At 37.9% G+C, this 19373-nt stretch overlaps 1 protein-coding gene across 1 annotated transcript in view; it reads left to right on the top strand.

Annotated features, from left to right (window-relative positions):
* LOC117291252 (Krueppel-like factor 6) overlaps positions 1 to 19373 on the top strand; it is a 41184-nt gene that overhangs the window by 5569 nt on the left and 16242 nt on the right. Inside the window, exon 2 of the mRNA XM_033772875.1 lies at positions 13265 to 13853. Coding sequence (XP_033628766.1) covers positions 13265 to 13853 — 589 coding nt within the window. The remainder of the gene's footprint in view (positions 1 to 13264; positions 13854 to 19373) is intronic.

Here is a 19373-nt window from a genome sequence, read left to right as displayed (position 1 = left end):
TGTGTGTATAGTATGCATTGGTCATGGCAAATTGTCTGACAGTAGTATTAATATGTATGCTTGCTTTATAGTCCAGGCATACAGAAAAACACAGTTAGATTCTCAAAGCCCATGGAATGTTACGATTCCCAAAACGCTGCCTAGTTCTGACCTTGTCTGGGATTGCTTTTGCTCTCAGAAAACTCCTCAGGATTTCGATTTGAGATTTTAGTAACACAGTGGGAGTGAAAGACAAATGTGTCTTTTACGTGTTTTAAATTGGAGTTGGAGGCAATTACATAAATCTTGTGAAGATTATATTTCATGAAGAGTGTTTTATTTTAGACAATTCTGGCTACAACATCAGCACTATATACAGCATGTAGGCTAGGCCTATCCTGCCGCTGTGCCAATATTAGCTTCAACTTGATGATCAGGCAATGCCGTTTCTGTCTTGCTGATTAAAGTATTACTATTTTTTATTTACCTGCAGGCTTGATGCTTAATTAAGGTAAGGGAGGCAGTTGCCCCTTGTCATGCCCCTTGAAATGTTCTAGCACAAATTTTAAGATCTCTTATAAAGGCAGTGGACACTATTGGTAATTGTCAAAGACCAGTCTTCTCACTCGGTGTATCTCAACATGCATAAAATAACAAACCTGTGAAAATTTGAGCTCAATTGGTCGTCGAAGTTGCCAGATAACTCTGAAAGATGATTTTGAGTCTCAAATTCTAAATCTGAGGTCTCGTAATCATATTCGTGGAAAATTACTTCTTTCTCGAAAACTACGTCACTTCAGAGGGAGCCGTTTCTCGCAATGTTTTATACTATCAACCTCTCCCCATTACTCGTATACCAAGTGAGGTTTTATGCTAATAATTATTTTTAGTAATTACCAATAGTGTCCACTGCCTTTTAATGCATAGGCCTACAGGGACAATTTTCTTGCTTTTTCCAAGAATGACGTGTTTGGCCTGATGCTGGTACGATATATCTATGTTCTTCATGGTGATGTAGGGCTTACAAGTATTCATGTACCATATAGCCTACATGTAGTCCCAACTACTGTCACTAACAACAGGTCTTTAGATTTGTCAAACTAGGGAAGGTCTTTATTGATACAAATATTACAATTCATAACAACAACATCATGATGTAGGATTAGGCCTCGCAAAAAAATAGTAGTTTATCTAAATCTAAATACAAAACATCTAAACTTTCATTTTAAATGTGAGATTTTTAATATGGCTTTTTTTCTTCTTCAAATATGTAAATTATCTGTTAAATTACCAATTAAAGATTCCACGAAACCCATGATGCATAATACCACCAACAAGACCCAGTGAAGGGGACAACCACAAACCCTCAATATTGATACTTCAGATTGGTTACTTCTCAATGTTTTTGTAAACAATACATATTACAATGACAAAATATAGTAAATGAAAGTTATATTTGTCTTTTCATAAATGCTTTTATGCTGATTGACGTCACAAATGCTTGTAGGCGGACATAGCTTGGGAATAATTTTAGTGAACCACTCATGTGTGTGTGAATAGCGACCACCAAACTTTTTTCCTTGGTCAAATTCCTTCACATACACCCCTGCACTATGAAGTGACTCATGGGCCAATTCAACCCCAACAATTATTCCTATTTAGTAACACAATAGGAGCCCCTCTGTCAATGGGGACCAGAAAAACATTCTTTGGAGATTTTGTCCCATTCATACTGTACCCAGGAGAGAGCTGTCAAGGGCTGGATGGTAGAACTGTTCTTTGATTGGTTGGTGCGCTGGTATTTGTGTCAAGGTACAAACAAAATGAAGTACATGTAGGCGGAGTTTTTGATGGTGGGTCTGAGGTAAAAACCCAAGCAGGTCTACTTTGCCCTGTGATTTGATCAAATGGTAGAGCGGACAAATGTTTACCTGCAAAATTAAAATGGGATGCAATCATTAAAATGGGATGCAGTTTGTGTGTGAGAGTTAGGGCTTGGCGGTAGAAATAGAGTTGGGGGAGGCTTATTGGCACTGTACACGTTTGGTTATTGTCAAAGACCAGTATTCTCACTTCGTGTATCCTAACATGCATACAATAATAAACCTGTGAAAACTTGGGCTCAACTGGTCATTACACTTGGTAGAGAATATTATTATTAAAAGAAAAACACCCTTTTTGCCAACTTTGAGCGCTTTAAGATGCATGCATTAATAAAAAGGCTTCAGCTGAAAGTCTTTTATTATTTGAGTGAGACGTTACCTCTTTTTCAAAAACTTTGTTACTTCAGAGGGAGCAGTTTCTCACAATGTTTTATACTATCAACAGCTTGTTATTGCGCGTTAACAAGTAAGCTTTTGTGCTAACAAATATTTTGAGTATTTGCCAATACTGTCCAGTGCATTTAAAGCACAGAGATAAATTATGAAGTTATTTTGAGAAAGTGATCAAATGGGGAATAGCAGAGGCTGGACTGGATAGGGGGGGGTGGGGGGTTATGTAAGGGTACAACAATAAGCAATTATTGCAGGCTCTTCATTTGTTAAGAAATCAACTCTTGTTCATGAAACGAAATTCAAAGGGCTAAGAATAGTAATTCCCATTAGGATGTGAAGAAGTTCTGCCAATGAAGCGGCGGATTTACCTTCAAAGCTCTAAAAGAAGAGACAATAACAGGTCTTCCTAAAAAAAGAGCTCCCCTCAACAAAAGAGAAAGGAATTCGTTCTTTGTGTGGTACAAAAGAAGCTCAGATACACAGCCCTGGGGTGAGCTCAAGCTAACCATAAGGATGCTGAGATTGATCCAAAAGATCAATGATCTACCCCCATTGCATAGCTGGCTAACCAAACTTCCTTTCATGATGCTGTCCACTACTCTGAGGTCTGATGACAAGTAGTGTTTTCAGAGTGAAAAGCAGTAAAGAATACCCCCTTCAAATATTCTTAAAGTCAATCGCCCACATTTTCACCCCCAGCAGTGGATGTGGGCAGTGACCCCAAGGATGGCATCCAGGCACTGAAGAAAGCAATGTTTGGTACAGGTAGCCTAGTTGGCATGGATACGAGGTAAAGTGCCCGGGTTTTTGATTTCACAAAGATAGTCCTAGCTTTAGGACTATTGCTAGAAGACTCAAGACAAGACTGGTCGTAACTCTTTGTGAAAACCAGCCCAAGCTGGTCCTAAGTTGGGAGCGAGTAACTCACCATAATAGTACTAGGCATTGACAAGAATCCTGGCATATGAAATGAGTGTGATGCTCCTTGTTACGCTAAAGTTTGAAAACATGAATGCGACAAGTACAGTATGGGCATTTGCAATATTTTATAGAAGTACTCAAAATTTCATAAGATGTAGGCCCTTCACGTAGCTGTCAAGACTGAATACACACTGAGTGTGACCACTATCAAATTGCGGTGCTTGAAGAACACACTAATTGGCTGGCAGGTGTCTTTCAGAAGCATTTTTCTATGCATAGATAATTTCCTGCATTTATTCTATGCGCATAATATCCTGTGAATTTTATTTGTTGCGTTAGTGAACAACATGGACAGTGCATCTGCGGACACAATTGATTTCAAACAATTCAAAGTGCTCCGTTTTAAACAAACACACAACCTTTTACTGTAAAAAACAATACAAGTTTCACTGGATTTGTATTTGTTGCATTTATAAACAACACACAATCGACACTAGAAGCATAGTTTACATTCCTTTTTGCAGTCTTAAGTTATTCACATCTTGTCTGACTGGTTTTTTTTCTTTCTGAGATGATGATAAGTAGGGAAACAGAGATGGCCAATTCATTTCCCTGTCGCTTCAAACTGGTTCAGTTATGTGTCACACAATGACAAGCAATACTCTCAAGTAATTTGTGTGTATGTTGATAACAAATATTATTTCTGTTCAAGTGAATATTATCGGACTCTCAAAACCACATTGGTATATTTGTGCGACGTTCTAATTTCTGAAATATGCTTCCTTGTTGGTTGGGCTTAAAACCATGCAGGAAGAGAATGGTCATCAAGATAGCGAACATGTGCATATCAAATGGAAGGAAGGAAGACTGGTTGTCAACGCACAACCACAAAAGTCGGGAACTGAAAAACCTTGGTCGGCTTCCCATTGAAATCTTGCATTAAATATTAGTTCATTCATGGACGACCTTGTTGTAGATTATTTACACTTCACTAATTATATTGTCAGCCTTTGCATGTGGACACAGTGTAGACCTGCTACAAATAATTAAAGATGCTTGAATGGGTATGTTCTAATTACTGTGGTAGGCTTACACGTTTGTGCAATTTGTCTGTCAACAAACTCTAAATGAATTTAAAAAAGGAAGTTTGTGAGCAGGCTGTAGGCCTAGTTATTGCAATTTATACATCTTGAAGGAAATCTGGATTGAAATGATCTAACATGCTCTCTAATTATGTACACAACTATCAAGTTTGTAAATATTTTCATCAACAAGAGTTTTTTTTCTTAATAACTGTTTGAAGAAAAAACTCTCGTTACTTGTAAAAGTATTAAACTGGAAATGTTTTGGATTTGAAGTTGAGTTAATCTTGGCAGTGGCTTTCCGGATTTTTGGCTCTGGTGTTCTGTTTCTCTGGTTCTTCAAAGTAGTCGATTTCAGCAACCATTCACAATGCTATGATGAGTTAGTGTATTTTTTACATCACACATCCTGATTACTGGTTTGAACTGCTAGTTCCGTTTTATCCTTGATCTGTTGACACAGTAATTTATCCTCATTTATGGTGGAGTCCTTCCTCTGATAGTGGTAAAAGATATCTGTGAATATCTTCAGTAATCTTGGTAGGAATTTATACAGTATTTTCAGGGGGTATCATTTGTTAGTTTTGAACTACTGGGAAGGGGGTGGATCGAAACATTTGTAATTTTTCGAAGACAATATGTGCAAATGTTGATTTTTTTAGAAATTTATTTTCAGAGAGGGACAAGGTTTCTAAAAAGGAGTTGTTCTGTCTGAGAAATTTCATGACAATTTTATGAAAATAAGTCTTAACTGTTGACTATGTGTACATTAGGTACTTTTAAACCCCATAATTTATACCATCAAAGATTGGTAAACTCATTCACTCAGCATCTGACTCATAAGCTACTCTATGATTGGTCCATTCAGCGTTATCTACAGCTCTCTCTGATTGAATGATCACTCACACACTGCATGCTCTAGTGGAATAAAATGCTCATGGGGCAAATACTTAACAGTCCCCTCCCAGGGCAGTGTAGTAAACCAATGACCCTGCTAGCAAATATTGTCAGGAATTTTAATCCTTTTGGAATATGCTGTTTTGATTGTTAAGATAAAAAGTGCAGTTTCTTTGTATTTTGGGGAGGGATTTAAAGTGAGGTAGTAAACATTTCACAGGAGGGATAACTTCCGAAAGTTGACCCCCTCTCACAACACAGCAAAGTTAAGAAGGGTTTAAAAAGGGATTAAAGTACAAATTAGATATAAGTCATCTGTGAGAGCTCTGTACACAACTCCCACCCCCATGGTCGTCCTGTACCCCCACCCCTAATATCATGCCAGGCATTGGAAAATGGTAGATCTAACCCCCCCCACCCCCATCAAACTGTAACCAATTAATTTCAAAGGCTTTGCAGCACACAATTTGCTAAGCGCAGAAAAGTGTTGCTGATATGTTGATTGTAAACGGACCACCAGCCAAAACACCATCTCATGTTGATTCTTCCTCAGGGCTGTATGCTTCGTTTTTGAAAGGGCAATGGCACCAAGGCCTTTCAAAGGGCACCCTATGAGGAAATTGTAAATTTCTACTGGAGCATTTTAAGGGCACCAAGGCAATGACAAGGGGCAACGGAGGCAATCGCCTCCGTTGCCTCCGTGAAGTATCAGGCCTGCTTCCTGACTGGTTCCCTGCAAATTTGTGTTCAGTTTATGATGAATTTGCTTAGCGAGTTTCAGCTCAGGGGCTTTAACGCTAACTCCTATGGGTACTCAGTCACTGGGAATGTATTGATGTGCAATTTGTGAATAAATCCCAACTGTGTATTGAACATACCCTGTGTAGTCTAGTGAGCGATCTCCTCGAGCCATCTTGTGCTTTTCAGATTAGACGACGAGGTCAAATGCATGCATTACTTCCAAAAATGTTCCCAGTTCTCTTCTCTATATTCAATCAAGATGTAATGTGCAACTCCGGAACCCCATCATGGTCATAGCAGTACAACTGTATTAAATTTAACTTTGAAACATGCACACTCGAGGGTTTATCTTCCTGCCCGTTACAAGATTAAAACATACTGTAGCTTTTTGATAATCCCATATGCTGGCCCTGCAGTACTACTCCCAGATTGGATCACAATCTAGATAACTGACTGACTCTGGGCTATATAGGTTTCATAAGTTCCGCCTGTGTAATATTTATTTATCAGGTTGCAGTCGCTTAATTTTATTTCTAGAAGTGCGTGGAACTTTCATGGGAGAGCAAACTCGTCTTGGAGGTTTGTTTGAATTTGAGTAATTTCTCTGGAGGGTCAAGACGGGACTTGTGTATTATAATTTAATGACTAGATTCACATAATAACTTTCACTCCCAAATCTGCAGCACGGCTAAAACGTCACCGTAAAAAGTAAGCATAATTGACGTTTATGTATTTGTTATATAATGGGCAGGGTATGGATTTTTTCAGAACCCAATGGTATCTGTAAATCAGATAAAATTGCCTCTTGCGTATTAATACCTTCTTGATATTGCATTTCCATGGTAATTTTTTATTCAAAAGATTATGGAAGCCAAAAATTTAAATTAACTTCTAGAAACCAGGTGGATACAGAGTAACTGGATTTATTTTATGATACATCGTTGAGTTGTGTATATCTGACATGACAAGGTTTAATCTCCAAATATAGTAAAAACATTGTAAACTACCACATTGGTATAATGAATGATGCATGGCGTCCTTCCATCCCCCATCCCGATTAAAAATTAGCTCAGCGTTTGATTTGGAACACAAGAGTAGTCGTTATCAGCTGGCACCGGTTAATTAGTTACTTTTATTTATTGAGTCCAGGAGCAATCCCAGCTTTCCATTCCATCTTAGAAAGATCTTCTCTTCATCAACAAGCGTCAACCTTGTCAATAAAGCGTTGCCCATACCTGGAAGTCCTCCCCCACACTCTAACTGTGAAAGGCCCTCCCACCTCAATGCCTTCCCTGGAAGACTAATACTAATGGCCTTTGATCTTCTTTAAGTAGCTCTCCCCAGTAGTCTCAACAATGTTGTGGAATGTCTTTTCAAATCTTTTCTGAAAGAGTTTTAAATCTTCAGGGAAAAGAGGGCCACTGGATTTTAGGCTGAAGAATGTTTAATTTTGGTTGGGAGAGGGTCTTGCATAGTGGAAGTGTGTGAGGAGCATACACAACTGAACTGTAGTGCCTGGAGATACACTAATTGAAATGTTAATTCTGTACGAATGTTTTCCCTTGCAAAGGTTTTAAACTGTAAAGTGTATACAGGGGGGCATACTCCACTTGATTTGTTTTTGTTTGGTTGTTTGTTTAATGTCGCAGTCATCCACAACAATAGTATCATCACAGTGTTACAAACAATTTGTTACTTGACAGTATAGACCTACACAAGTAGCTGGCAGAGTGGTGGATGCACTCTGGGTAATATTTTTTGAAAACAACTATTCAGTTATGACTAAACCACATTGGTAGTGAAAGAAATCTTGATTCGTTTTGATCTCGCACATTGGATTGCCACATTGGTTTTCAGCTATAAAACCCCAAATAAGCGCCCAATGTAGAATTTTGATATTAGTCGCAGGTGGCATGTGGCTAATGGCCTAAGTGATTTCCCATTTCAAACAGATAAGGATTTGTCATCTTGTGAAAATGTACTTGACGCAAAACAAGACAACTGACTGTAACAGCATCTGGGTCCAATTTCATAGAGATGCTTAATCAGAAAATATTGCTGATATCATTCTTTTGCTAAGCAGTAAGGAGCAGGATACCAGTCACAATTTGTACATGTGACATGGCAGATTGGCTGGTAGCTTTATTCTGGTAAGCATAATTTTGTTGTGGTTAATAAGCAGCTCTACGGAATTGGGCCCCTGGCTCTTGTTAGTCTCCTGCTTCCTCACTGACTGACTCATTTGCAACTCTATATCCCAAGTCTGCACTCAACAGTTCTTCAGCAAGACAATTTCAGAAAGCAAAAATCACCATCTTAATGAATGATGATTGTTTCTGTGAGAAGGTCACTCTCATTATGAAGGGGTTTGGTATTGAGTTGTTGATGATTAAAAGCAACTCAAGGGTAATAAATATAGACCTTCCACTTTCCACTGCAGTCAACAATATATTTGTATCATTGAAATATTCAGCCAGGTTTTGTGTATTGATTTGTGTATATTGAAGACATGTTTACGTCTTGGAATAATCGGTCAACTGTCAGGTTGGGCAGGTCGCCGCCTACTTCTGGGGCTGAAACAGGGTTACCCCCTTCACAATGTAGCCATGGTAGAGTAGAGTGATTTACCCATGGATTAGTACATCTTGATTTAATATAAATATTTGTAATGTTTCACCCATGCACAAGCTAGCATATTGGGCCGATACGCAAAAATTGGGTGCCGATACGTGAACATTTCGCCTGATATTGCAAACAAATATTAGTGATACAATTTTTAACAGAAAATCAAGAGAAAACAGAAAGCACAGTTAGGAATTTTAAAACCCAGATAAACATCAAGTAGGAAACATTCCAGAGACCTTGTTTCAATTCAGTGTGCTTCGGCAAATCATATAAAAATTGGATCCAGAATGCCCCACAGTTTAGAGAAAATCCTCTGTAATGTGTGAAAAATACCCTGTCTCCCTGCAGCTTTTTCCCCCTCAGTAAGTACTATGTACATAGTTGGCATTGGCATTGGCAGAATTATGATGCAGGAAGTGTAGCTGGAGAGCGCTACGGGTCAGTTGTTGTACATCTACAACGATTGACCATAAAGATAACTAGGAGCAAGCGGCTGGATGAATTATTGATCAGACACTATTAAACTTAATGGCAAGAATAGAAGATGATATCACAACGTCAAATACAGACCAGGAGATTTGTCGATAATATTATCACACAATTTTTAGCAATTAAACTCTTGAATATGAAAACAGTCAACTGATTGATCTTTTTTTCTCAAAATTAAGGATGGAGGAACTGAACATCAAATTATTGCAAATTATTTGAACAAATAGCAACTTTGGGATATTATCTCATAGGCGAGAACTAACGAGCATTAAAAGATTAAAAACCAAAGAAGTAATTAGATGTGAACACTAATGAACACTGATGTTTACATTGGTAGAGCCCACTGGCATGTTTACATACCAGTATTTTTGCGATAGCGATTGAGATGCCGCAGTCAATTTGGCTAATTTGCATAATTTATTCAAAGTGGCTAACATAGTCTTGTGACTCAGAGGATTGGAAACTGAATGGGTTGAAATACAGATGTCTAGGGGGCCTATAGAAGCATTTAAAGGGTGTACGTGTACACTGGGTTAATAAGTCACTAGTTATGCGCATCTCTCTTTGGAGATCAATGAAGAACAAACACTATGCTAATCAAATCCCAACATGGATAGTGTCATCTGCCTGTCACTAGGACGATGTCTCTTGTCCCCTTTAAACTAAAGAGAGAGAGAGAGAGGATATGAAATTAGAATGATTACTTCGGACAATTTTAAACAGTATGTCGTTGAGAAAATGTAGTTTATTCTCTTCAGGAAGCTGACTGAAGTCATCTCCAACTGAAAGTATTTCAAACTGTGTCATCTGTTTCTATCCAACCTAGAGGTCACTCAAGTCTGTATTGAAATATTGAGAGACCGAAAAATTTGAACGAGAGATGAGCCAATCAGTGACAATATTGACTGCAAACATGGAATTGAATGCAGGTTTCAAAACAATTTTTGTTTTTTTTCCATTGTCATTTTCTCTTTTTGTTTTCGGGTCAGGCTTTCGTTCTCAAAGTACTGTTCAGTGAAGCAGTGATGCATGCATCTCCCTTTAAGGCTGTCCAATTACTCAGAGTGACTAACCATATCTTGTCTTGTCATTTGACATTGAAAGTGATGTACAACTAGAAGACAGATGTGTTCAGTGTAGGAAACAAGATACTAGAGTGAGTGAATCTCAAGAATGAAGAAGACACCGGTCTTAACTTTTAACACGCAAAGACCTTTTAACACGCAACTCTGGCGGAACAATTTGTAGGGCGATGTGTAGAACAAATGCTTACTGACACATTTGGCAGTGTTCTAGACTGGACACTTGCCAGAACAACTGTTGTTGTTATAATGTTTAGTTAAAGGAAATTTACTGAAATTGTTCCCTTTTTTTGTTTATGATGGAAACATTTCATTTAAAAAATTATTTTCTTTTTATTATGTTGTTATGCACTTATTGGTGTAGGCTAATATTTTGCTAATATTTTTGGAATATGATTCAATAAATTTTTATTATTTTTATGAAGCTTAACCTCTAAAAGGTCTTGAAGTATGCTTGACTTGTGGTATTGTGTTTTTCTTGGGAATAACTGCATCGGGGATGAATTATGGAAGTTTTGTTTTGATCTGATTCGGAGAGGGCCTACTGTTTCCATTAAAACATCAAACTTCTTGTTTATTAAATTAACAACTTTGCTTCTGACCAATCGTATGTAATTTCATTATAAAGTTTTCAAAGTTTAATGAGATTGACTGCTGGCTATACATGTGTTTAAACCATTGAGCAGACAAGATCTCCAGTGCGTCAATGTCCTCCTTTAAGGTGTCTGCTTTGCTAAAAAGGAAGTGTTCTCTTCCGGCCCTGTGATGGGGGTTAAGGTCCCCAATAATATTGTGTAGTTTTACCTAGAATTAAACCACACCATGACACTTACGGGTGAAAATTCCTGCGGCTTTTTTTTGTTGAATTTGCCCTTGACCTGCCATTGATAATCAACTCAACAAGCCTCTGACTACCTACACACCTTCATTTTGGACACCCATGGGACAACAGGGCTGATGATTAAGATGCCCTTTGATGTCATCATGGTTCACAGTTCAGTGAATACAGCATTTACTTATTAAACCATAGAGAAAGGACCTTTTTCTATGATTAAATCCACTGAATTGATTATTTTTTGGGAGTGCTGTTGGGATACAATCACTCTATTGGTCTGGATAATTCTGATTCGTTTGGAAACTTCAAACTTATAAAAAGTACAAACTACTTTGTGCTTCAAGTCTCAGGTATAGACCTTTATCATGGTGCAGCCATCTTGAATTTTTCCCATTGATATCAATATTACCAACCAACCGAGGCTGGAAGAATAAAATAGTCGGGTTCCTATTTGCAAAATGATCATTTAGCATTCATTAAATTGTTATTCAATACAAGGTGCATGACAAAGATGGAGGCAGTATGATAAAGTTCTATGGCTAGAGCATCTTGTCATTATGTGTTGATACAGGGCGTCCTTAGCAACAGATGTAGCCAAAGCTGTGGCCGTTAATGCAGATACGGCCTTAAATTGGTGACAAATTGTTTTGAAATTTTAAAAGCAGAATAGTGTACCAGGGCTCATTCAATGCATTGACTGTAAAAAAAAATTCATTCTCGTGACTGATTTCCCTGGTAAAGCTCGGCTAACTCAAAATGTCAACAAAAAAATGCATCAGTTGCAGAAGAAAATAAATATTTTTTAACGAGGCCTGTATCATGTACATAAAACAATTTGCTGGTTGAGGCCTCCCTGGTGAATTCTGTTTGATGTGGAAAACAGGTCAGATGTTATTGAAGGGTCTCATTAAATTCTTGTTTTTTATTAACTTGTATTTTATGTATGTGATGTTTTTCTTTCGGGGTAACATTAGGTTTGTTTATGTTGTTTAGTTGACCCATGGTTGTTTTTTGTCCTGGTTTTAAGTTTTGCAATATTTAATCTTCGTATTGATGACACAGTTCTACCTCCCCTGTGGCTGCTTGCTTCCATCCTCCCCAGGCTCCAATAAAGTAATAATATTAATATAATATCATATTTTTAAAGTTAAATAACCTACTTCTGAAATAGTTGAATACTTTTTCCCTTGGGGTACATTTTTAACAGAACTATCAGGACATTTAAAAATGTCATTCTTGCATGGAAGTGAAAAACAAACTTTGTATCATAGGCAAGTTGCAAAATGTGGGGCTACAAACTTCTCAAAGTTGACTATACTTTTATAATTGATCACTGTATAATAGTCACTCATGGAATTTACCTGTTAGCTTCTGAATGGTTTCCTTTTCCCCAGGCCCAAGGGTGTGTAACTACAGGGTCAGGGGGTGGCATATGGGACAGGATTACTCCAGTTTCTAGTATTGTGGATATGAAAGTCATTCTTTCCTCTGTTACAAATGGACAAGCATCGTTGCACAGGCTGAATTTTTTTTCCATTTTAATTCTGATAAAGACAGGAATTTGTGTGGGTTAGTTCATTGGTTGGTAGATTGGTTATTGGTGTTCTGGGATTTGTGTAAGCATCAAGGGCATACATATAACTGTGTACTTTTATTTTTTAATCTGCTGACGTCAAGGCCATTTAGTTGAAAATAATCACCGATTTTAATTCCACCTCAATCAGGCAGAGTGGGTGTACATTTCAGAATCTCAGATGAAAAATATGAATTATTCATGCTGCTTAAAAAAATGCATAATTCATTAAGTTTGTCAAGGTCTGTCATATCGCTTGAAATGGATAGAAAACTTTCCTTCAACTTTTCCTACTTTGTGTCTTCATCGCCCAACTCTTGGATATAAGTGCTTAAAGGGTTTCTTGAGAAATAACATCAGGTCTGATACTTCATTGAGGCAACAAAGGCGCTTGCCTCCGTGCCCCATGGTCCTTGCGTTGGTGCCCTTGAAATGCAATTTACAATTTTCTTCTTAGGGTGCCATTCAGCAAGTTGCAACTGGTTTCAGTGCCCTTGACCCTTTCAAAAATGAAGCATACACAGGCCTATAATATCCCGCCACAACAATTCATCTGGGTGAAGGGAAGCCAATTATGGTGAAGTGTATCGCACAAGGATACTAATGACATAAAAAGGCACAGCATGGATGGGAACCTACATTTTGATGACGTGGCTGCCAGAATACGAATCTGATGTACTCTGTGCCTTAACCATGTAACCAAAAACTGTTTAAACAAATTGAATTCCTTTGACTTATTTTCCTCTGTGAACTTTCACTTTCAGAACTGTCTGGAGATGGAACGGTACCTAAAAGCCGAGCCTTGCCAAACACAAGACAAGAAGATCAAAGAACCCGAGAATCCTTGGAACAAATTCATCCTCTCGTGTCAACAGGTCATCCGAGAAAAGGAGGTAGAGACACTACTAAGTCTATCGGACAGTGAGAGCAACGATAGTCGCTTCGACATAGACACGATGAGTCTATCTAGCTCCAGTGGTGCATCATGGGACAGCTCTGGTGAACTTTCACCGTCACCGACCTCGACAGTAACTTGTGATCCGTTCAGGGCCGAATTTAAAGCAAAAGTCAGTACCGTTACGTTAACACCGCCCTCTTCCCCGGAGATTGCACGAATGATGCCAGTGACTGTACCTATGAACCAGTTGGTTGCCGTCAGCATGGTGCATAGTAACGGTACTATTGTGGACAGGACAACTGTGCGGGTTCGGAGTGTGAACCCGGCCCGGTCCATAGGTAAACGAGCGGAGTCACCCGACAGCAAACGTCGAATCCATAAGTGTCAATTCACTGGTTGTAGGAAAGTGTATACAAAAAGTTCACACTTGAAAGCCCATCAGAGAACACACACAGGTTAGTATTTAATAAAATTATTTAAAAACTATTATAATGAAACAAAGGATGCGTCATTCAGAAATCAAAAGTCAACTAAATCATTGTAGCTTGCATTACCGAACAAACCTAAATAAGGGTAGTTGCTATGTGAACCAGAAGCACATGGAAACACAAGGGTTAACCCACGATAAGGGTTTCTACTACCATTCCTAGTTCACACGGAACCTACAGCTTAGGTTGGTGTTTACTTTTTCTTAGTAGTCTGAACTTAACCCATTGGGCCTACCTTCCTTGTTCTGAACTTTCAAGAATTTTTTTATTGGCAGACTGCATTTTCTCAGTTTTCATTCCTAGTCTAACCTCCTCCAAATCTACATTACTTCTTTTCTGTGTTTTCCTTTTTTCTCCAAGTTGTTATGTTTTTTTAATTATTGTGCATTTAAGTGTGTAATTCATGACATGTTATAGCATGGAGGAAAAACAATTTTTACAACAATTTGAAAATAATTTAAATTAATATGATTAATCCATGACAATTTTATTCTATACCAAACAGTCATTAAATCTAATTTTGGACATCATAACCTACTCTATCCATCCTATTTCATAAAATTGATGGAAGATACCCTGTTCATGTACGTTCTACTAATGAATGCTTTAGTGTGCACAACACAGCCTGCATGCAATATGCAAATCCTGCCCATGTCATTTGTCTGCAGCAGGACAGCCACTTGACACTAGCACTCCTAGCAGGCATTAATACCAGCTTTACTTATAATGCTGGATGTGTACAGTTTACATACCATGATTGAGTTCATACCCCATTGCTATAAATATAAATTCAAACATAACTGCGCTTATTAGAATAGCAACTCAAGTGGCTTAGATGTTTGCTAATCCTCAGAGTAAACCACTCCAGCCAAGGCATACCTGACAGGATTTTAAGCCTGCTTGCTTTCTATAAAAGAAGAACCTTTAGAATTGATCCAGGTTGATTTGCATACATCAGTGAGCTTAATAATAAACTATTGTGGCCTAAAGGGTTTTCAGTTATAGAATCCTGTTTAAATCGGACTTCCTGAATTATCTTCGATTGAATTGAATAGAAGGAAACAATATTTTTAGGAAGCGAATGTCTTTCCATTTCTTCCTTGGTGTTGTCTGTAGCAACTCTTTTGTCACTTTTCACTGCACATTGATTTGAAAAAAACATCCTAGAAAAAAATGGTGTATGGTTTTTAATATGATTTTAATTAATTTTTGAGCACACGATTTGATATCTTAATGCAATATTAATGCTTTTTAATCTTGAAGGTCCACAATAATTATGGGCTTGGCAATATTTTAATCGCAAGGAGGGGTGATATATTTTTTTTCATTGAGGAATTTTTTTGAATAATTCTTTCGAATGTTTAAATTGAAAGTATTTTCTATAGAACCAACACCTCAATGTACTGAAACATCAATGAACCGAAGCCTTCAATGGCAGTGTACCTTTCTGTTGTTACGGCTAGTAATTTCTTTACACAATGTGTTGTAAAAAAAAAACCTTATCACCAGGAAGTTGTTCTGACCCACTTCTCATTTCAGAGAAAACAAAGTTCAAATGACTTATTATCAGTTTCCATATGATTATTGCTCAATCACACAATTTCAGATGAGCCTAATCATTGTGTCCTTTATGTAGACTCATGGCCTTGGACTTTGCTCTTGATTGAAATGGCACAACAATTTTCCTCTGGTAAGGGCACTTATAGTATGGGGGAAATGTAAGTTTGCTTTAAAACTTTGGAGAGGGCACCACGGCAAAAGGGCACCGTAACAATTGCTGTGGGTGCTATGTGGGTTAGCTCAACGCCTGGGATTCATTCAGTAGGCAGTATGCATTTCCATCCAAGAAGTTAAAGTAATGAAATAGAAAACCATTGGTAGAATACTGTGCTAACACTAGCCCAAATCTTCTCTTGCTCTTCTCATGTCACTAAACACCAAGTTGATGGGACTTGGGTAAGATTGGGCATAAACACTTGTTGTTTTGACTCTCCATGTCCTTTTTTTAATCCTTGACTTTGGCAATTAGAAAGATTTGGGAATGTAGGCCTACAGAGATACTATTGGCAATTGAAATCCTATAAATACATCATGGAGGCAATTACCTTCGTGTCTCTGGTCATTGCCTTGGTGCCCTTTGTAATGCTAGAGATCTATTCCCCAAGTGCCCTTTACCAAGAAACTAAATTGTCTTGCCCTTTCAAGACTGTATTTAATCAGGCCTTGTGATTGAATCTGGTGCAGGCTGAACATTTCTATTGTGTTTTGTGAAGCTGTTGGAGAATGTTTTCTTCCCTGAGTATTTGATTTCATCCACTGTGAAGTTAATCCTGTCTTGGTCCATTGCATTGATTTTGACTCTAACTTAACTGTAGGGGGGGGGCATCTTTGTCCCAGTGCTGAATGCATAGTGAGGCCAATTTATTTGCTGGTTTAATTGCCAATTTGATTGTCGGGAGGAGCTACAAAACATACAGTTATAAAAAAGTTTGCGGTAACACCATGTAATAACAATGAATCCAACGGTTCTTTTCAGAACCACCCCAACTCATTTAGAGATTGTTATTACATGGTGTTACCGCAAACTTTTCTATATCTTACTTCCACCATGCAAAGTTTCAAATCCTACTTAAAACATACAGTGTTGGGTGTGGATTAGGGAGGGAATAGATGAAGAGGTGTTCTTGGCTCTGTTAGGGTTGATTCAACCATAGATCTGTGTCTCCTTTTTCTCTGAACCATCTCATAAAGGTCCTACCAGTGGGAGGAGAACAGGAGCCAATGAGTTGTTTTGATTTTACAAAGAATGGACACTGAGAGTTACCATTGATTTTATCCAGGAGGAAGGATTAGGGGGTGGAGGGGATTAACCCATGGCGCCTCCTTGAGATGGATGTACATTGAGTAGGTCAAATCCAGGTATTGATTCTAGAGGGATTTGGGGTGTATTTAAGCTTGAATAGGCCACATGGTGAAGTGGGGGTAGCATCATGAACAAACAAGACTGATGCTAAGAATAACATTCAACATTAGATGGAAGGGGTGGAGGGTTTACGTGTCATTGGGGTACGATTGTCGTTGGTGTGACTTAAGGATCAGAAATGTGCTTGATGTGGATGATTTGGAGAGTTCGAACATAGTTTGTCGTTTTGGGGGTGAAATATTTGTTTGAAGCCACCTGAGCTTTAAAAGGATGATTTTATTTTTTTCACATTGGTATTACATATATTTAGTGTCAATAAAATACTTGGCTGAAATTATTTCTCGAAGCCACTGAAGAGCTTAAAAGGACAGTTGTATTTTTAATCATACTTTCAAAATGATACCACATAAACTATTTAGCGTCAATAATACATCTGTTTAAATTTACTGTGGTTTTTATCTACGCTATGCATCCCTCACGATGCATCTCAAATGAGATCTACTCAACCGAAATGATCATGACCTCCTCATTTGCATATCAGTTAGCCAGGTCATCCGATTGGTCCAATCAATTCCCTCTCCCAAGGCAGTCATCGTCAGCACGACTACCTTCGCACGCCATGGCTTTGAAGAAGAAGAAAAAAAATCTGATTTAATTAAAGACAGCGATGACTACTAGATGTACAAGGTTTATTGAAAGATGTGTCATTGATGAGTAAAGCGGTACCGATGGGTAAACCATCTCAGACATGTCTGAGCAATGATGTAGCAGATGGGAGCAAGGGATCATCTCAAATCTTAAAGAAACAAGATAGGTTTCTTAATTTACAAATTGAGACCTTGTAACGCTGTGACCCTGGAAACCCAAGTTGCTTCCTAGTTCAATTTGAATGGACTGTGAATGAATTACACGGTGTAATTTTTCTCTTTGATGAGGTCTTTCTTAATTCTTCAAGTACGAAACCTTAATTAAAGACAAAGTAGGTCTGCCTGATATAGCCAACAGGATTGGTAGTTATTGAAAAAGTGAATTAATTAGTTTCAATGGAGTTGGACATCAAAAGCTACATGTACAAACAAAACTCAAAACCTGACAAACCCAACACCCAACACTGCAGTCTGTAGACTATGAATCTCTGTAAAAATTGTGACACATGCTTAAATTTTGATTCTTGCATTCAAAATTAGCATGCGAATTATTTGTTGCGAACGTGTGACGTCAAAATTTGTACCGCATTCGAATTTGCAGGAAGTATGTACTTGTACATGTAGTAGTCTTGTGTAGGAGTTGTTTTATAGCGTGTGGAAGTTGAACTTGAAGTGGCCGTAAACATGTAGGGGTGTGTAATACAAAGAGGCCTACTGCAGTTCACAGTGTAATACAACTATGTCAAGAATGCGCATCCTGGTTCAGGTTATATAGGCCTAGTATATCTTCATTATGGACAGAAACATGCATCGTCCTTGGTACATGTACATCACATATGGATGAAGAATTCCTGGGTCTCACTGATTGATAAACTACTTTGTGTGATTCTTCAGCTGATTTGTTCAACAGCTATCCGTTAAATCATTAAGGAGTAGTAATTCATGGCTTTCACATTGAATTCTGATCCATCAGCCTACATCTTTGTAGTGTTAAATTTATACTTGATCATTTCCTCAGTACTGCATTTCCTTCCTCTTAAATTCTGTATCTGAACATACTGCAAGCCAAAGTTAGCTGTAAGGCCTGGAGGTTACTAAGCAGGGCCCACTATGTAGCTATGGACACGATACATTAATGACGCAAGTGACATAACATCAAGTAACCAGTATCTGACAGCATTGTTTTTTAAGATATACGTACAAGCCAAATATAAACTTAATTCAACAATATGAAAAGCGCCATAATCCCTTTTACAGTTCTTTTCAGTAAAATAAATTCAAGATGTTACTGTACAATAGCAATAGTGAGTGTAGGCGCGGATAGTATACAAATGAATAATTTAAAAACAAAATTTAAAATTAATCACAAAATTCACCCAAATAATAAACCTTATAAATCTACAGTATAATTAAATCATGAAAACGGCCACCAATAAGTGCCATTGATCAGCGAGATAACAAAATGTACATTTTCTTAATTGCATCTCAGAATGCAAGCCACTATCGTCATTTGAATAAAAATCTCAATAAGATTGGCCTACTTCTCCAGGGTGTTAATTTTGACTCCCTGCCCTTTCGGCAACCTCTCTAAGATGGTAGACTCTCCAGCAAGGAGGATGAAGAAGAAGAAGACACTGTACCCGAGACACTCTCGTCTAGACATCACGTCACAGTAGAATAGTGCGGTCTGTCTGTTCGTAGTAGTAGTAGTGTCTTAAAGGCACTGGACACTATTGGCAACTACTCAAAATAATTGTTAGTACAAAAACTTACTTGGTAACGAGCAATGGGGAGCTGTTGGTAGTATAAACTATTGTGAGAAATGGCTCCCTCTGAAGAAAGTTTTTTGAGAAAGAGGTAATTTTGTCACTCATTGATAAAAACAGACTTTAGCTGTTCAAAGCCTTTTATTATGCA

This window comes from Asterias rubens, chromosome 6 (genome assembly GCF_902459465.1).
Source record: "Asterias rubens chromosome 6, eAstRub1.3, whole genome shotgun sequence".
In the NCBI taxonomy this organism is placed as follows: domain Eukaryota; kingdom Metazoa; phylum Echinodermata; class Asteroidea; order Forcipulatida; family Asteriidae; genus Asterias; species Asterias rubens.
Note: the sequence above shows the minus strand (reverse complement) of the source record. Positions and strands in the feature narration are given on the sequence as shown.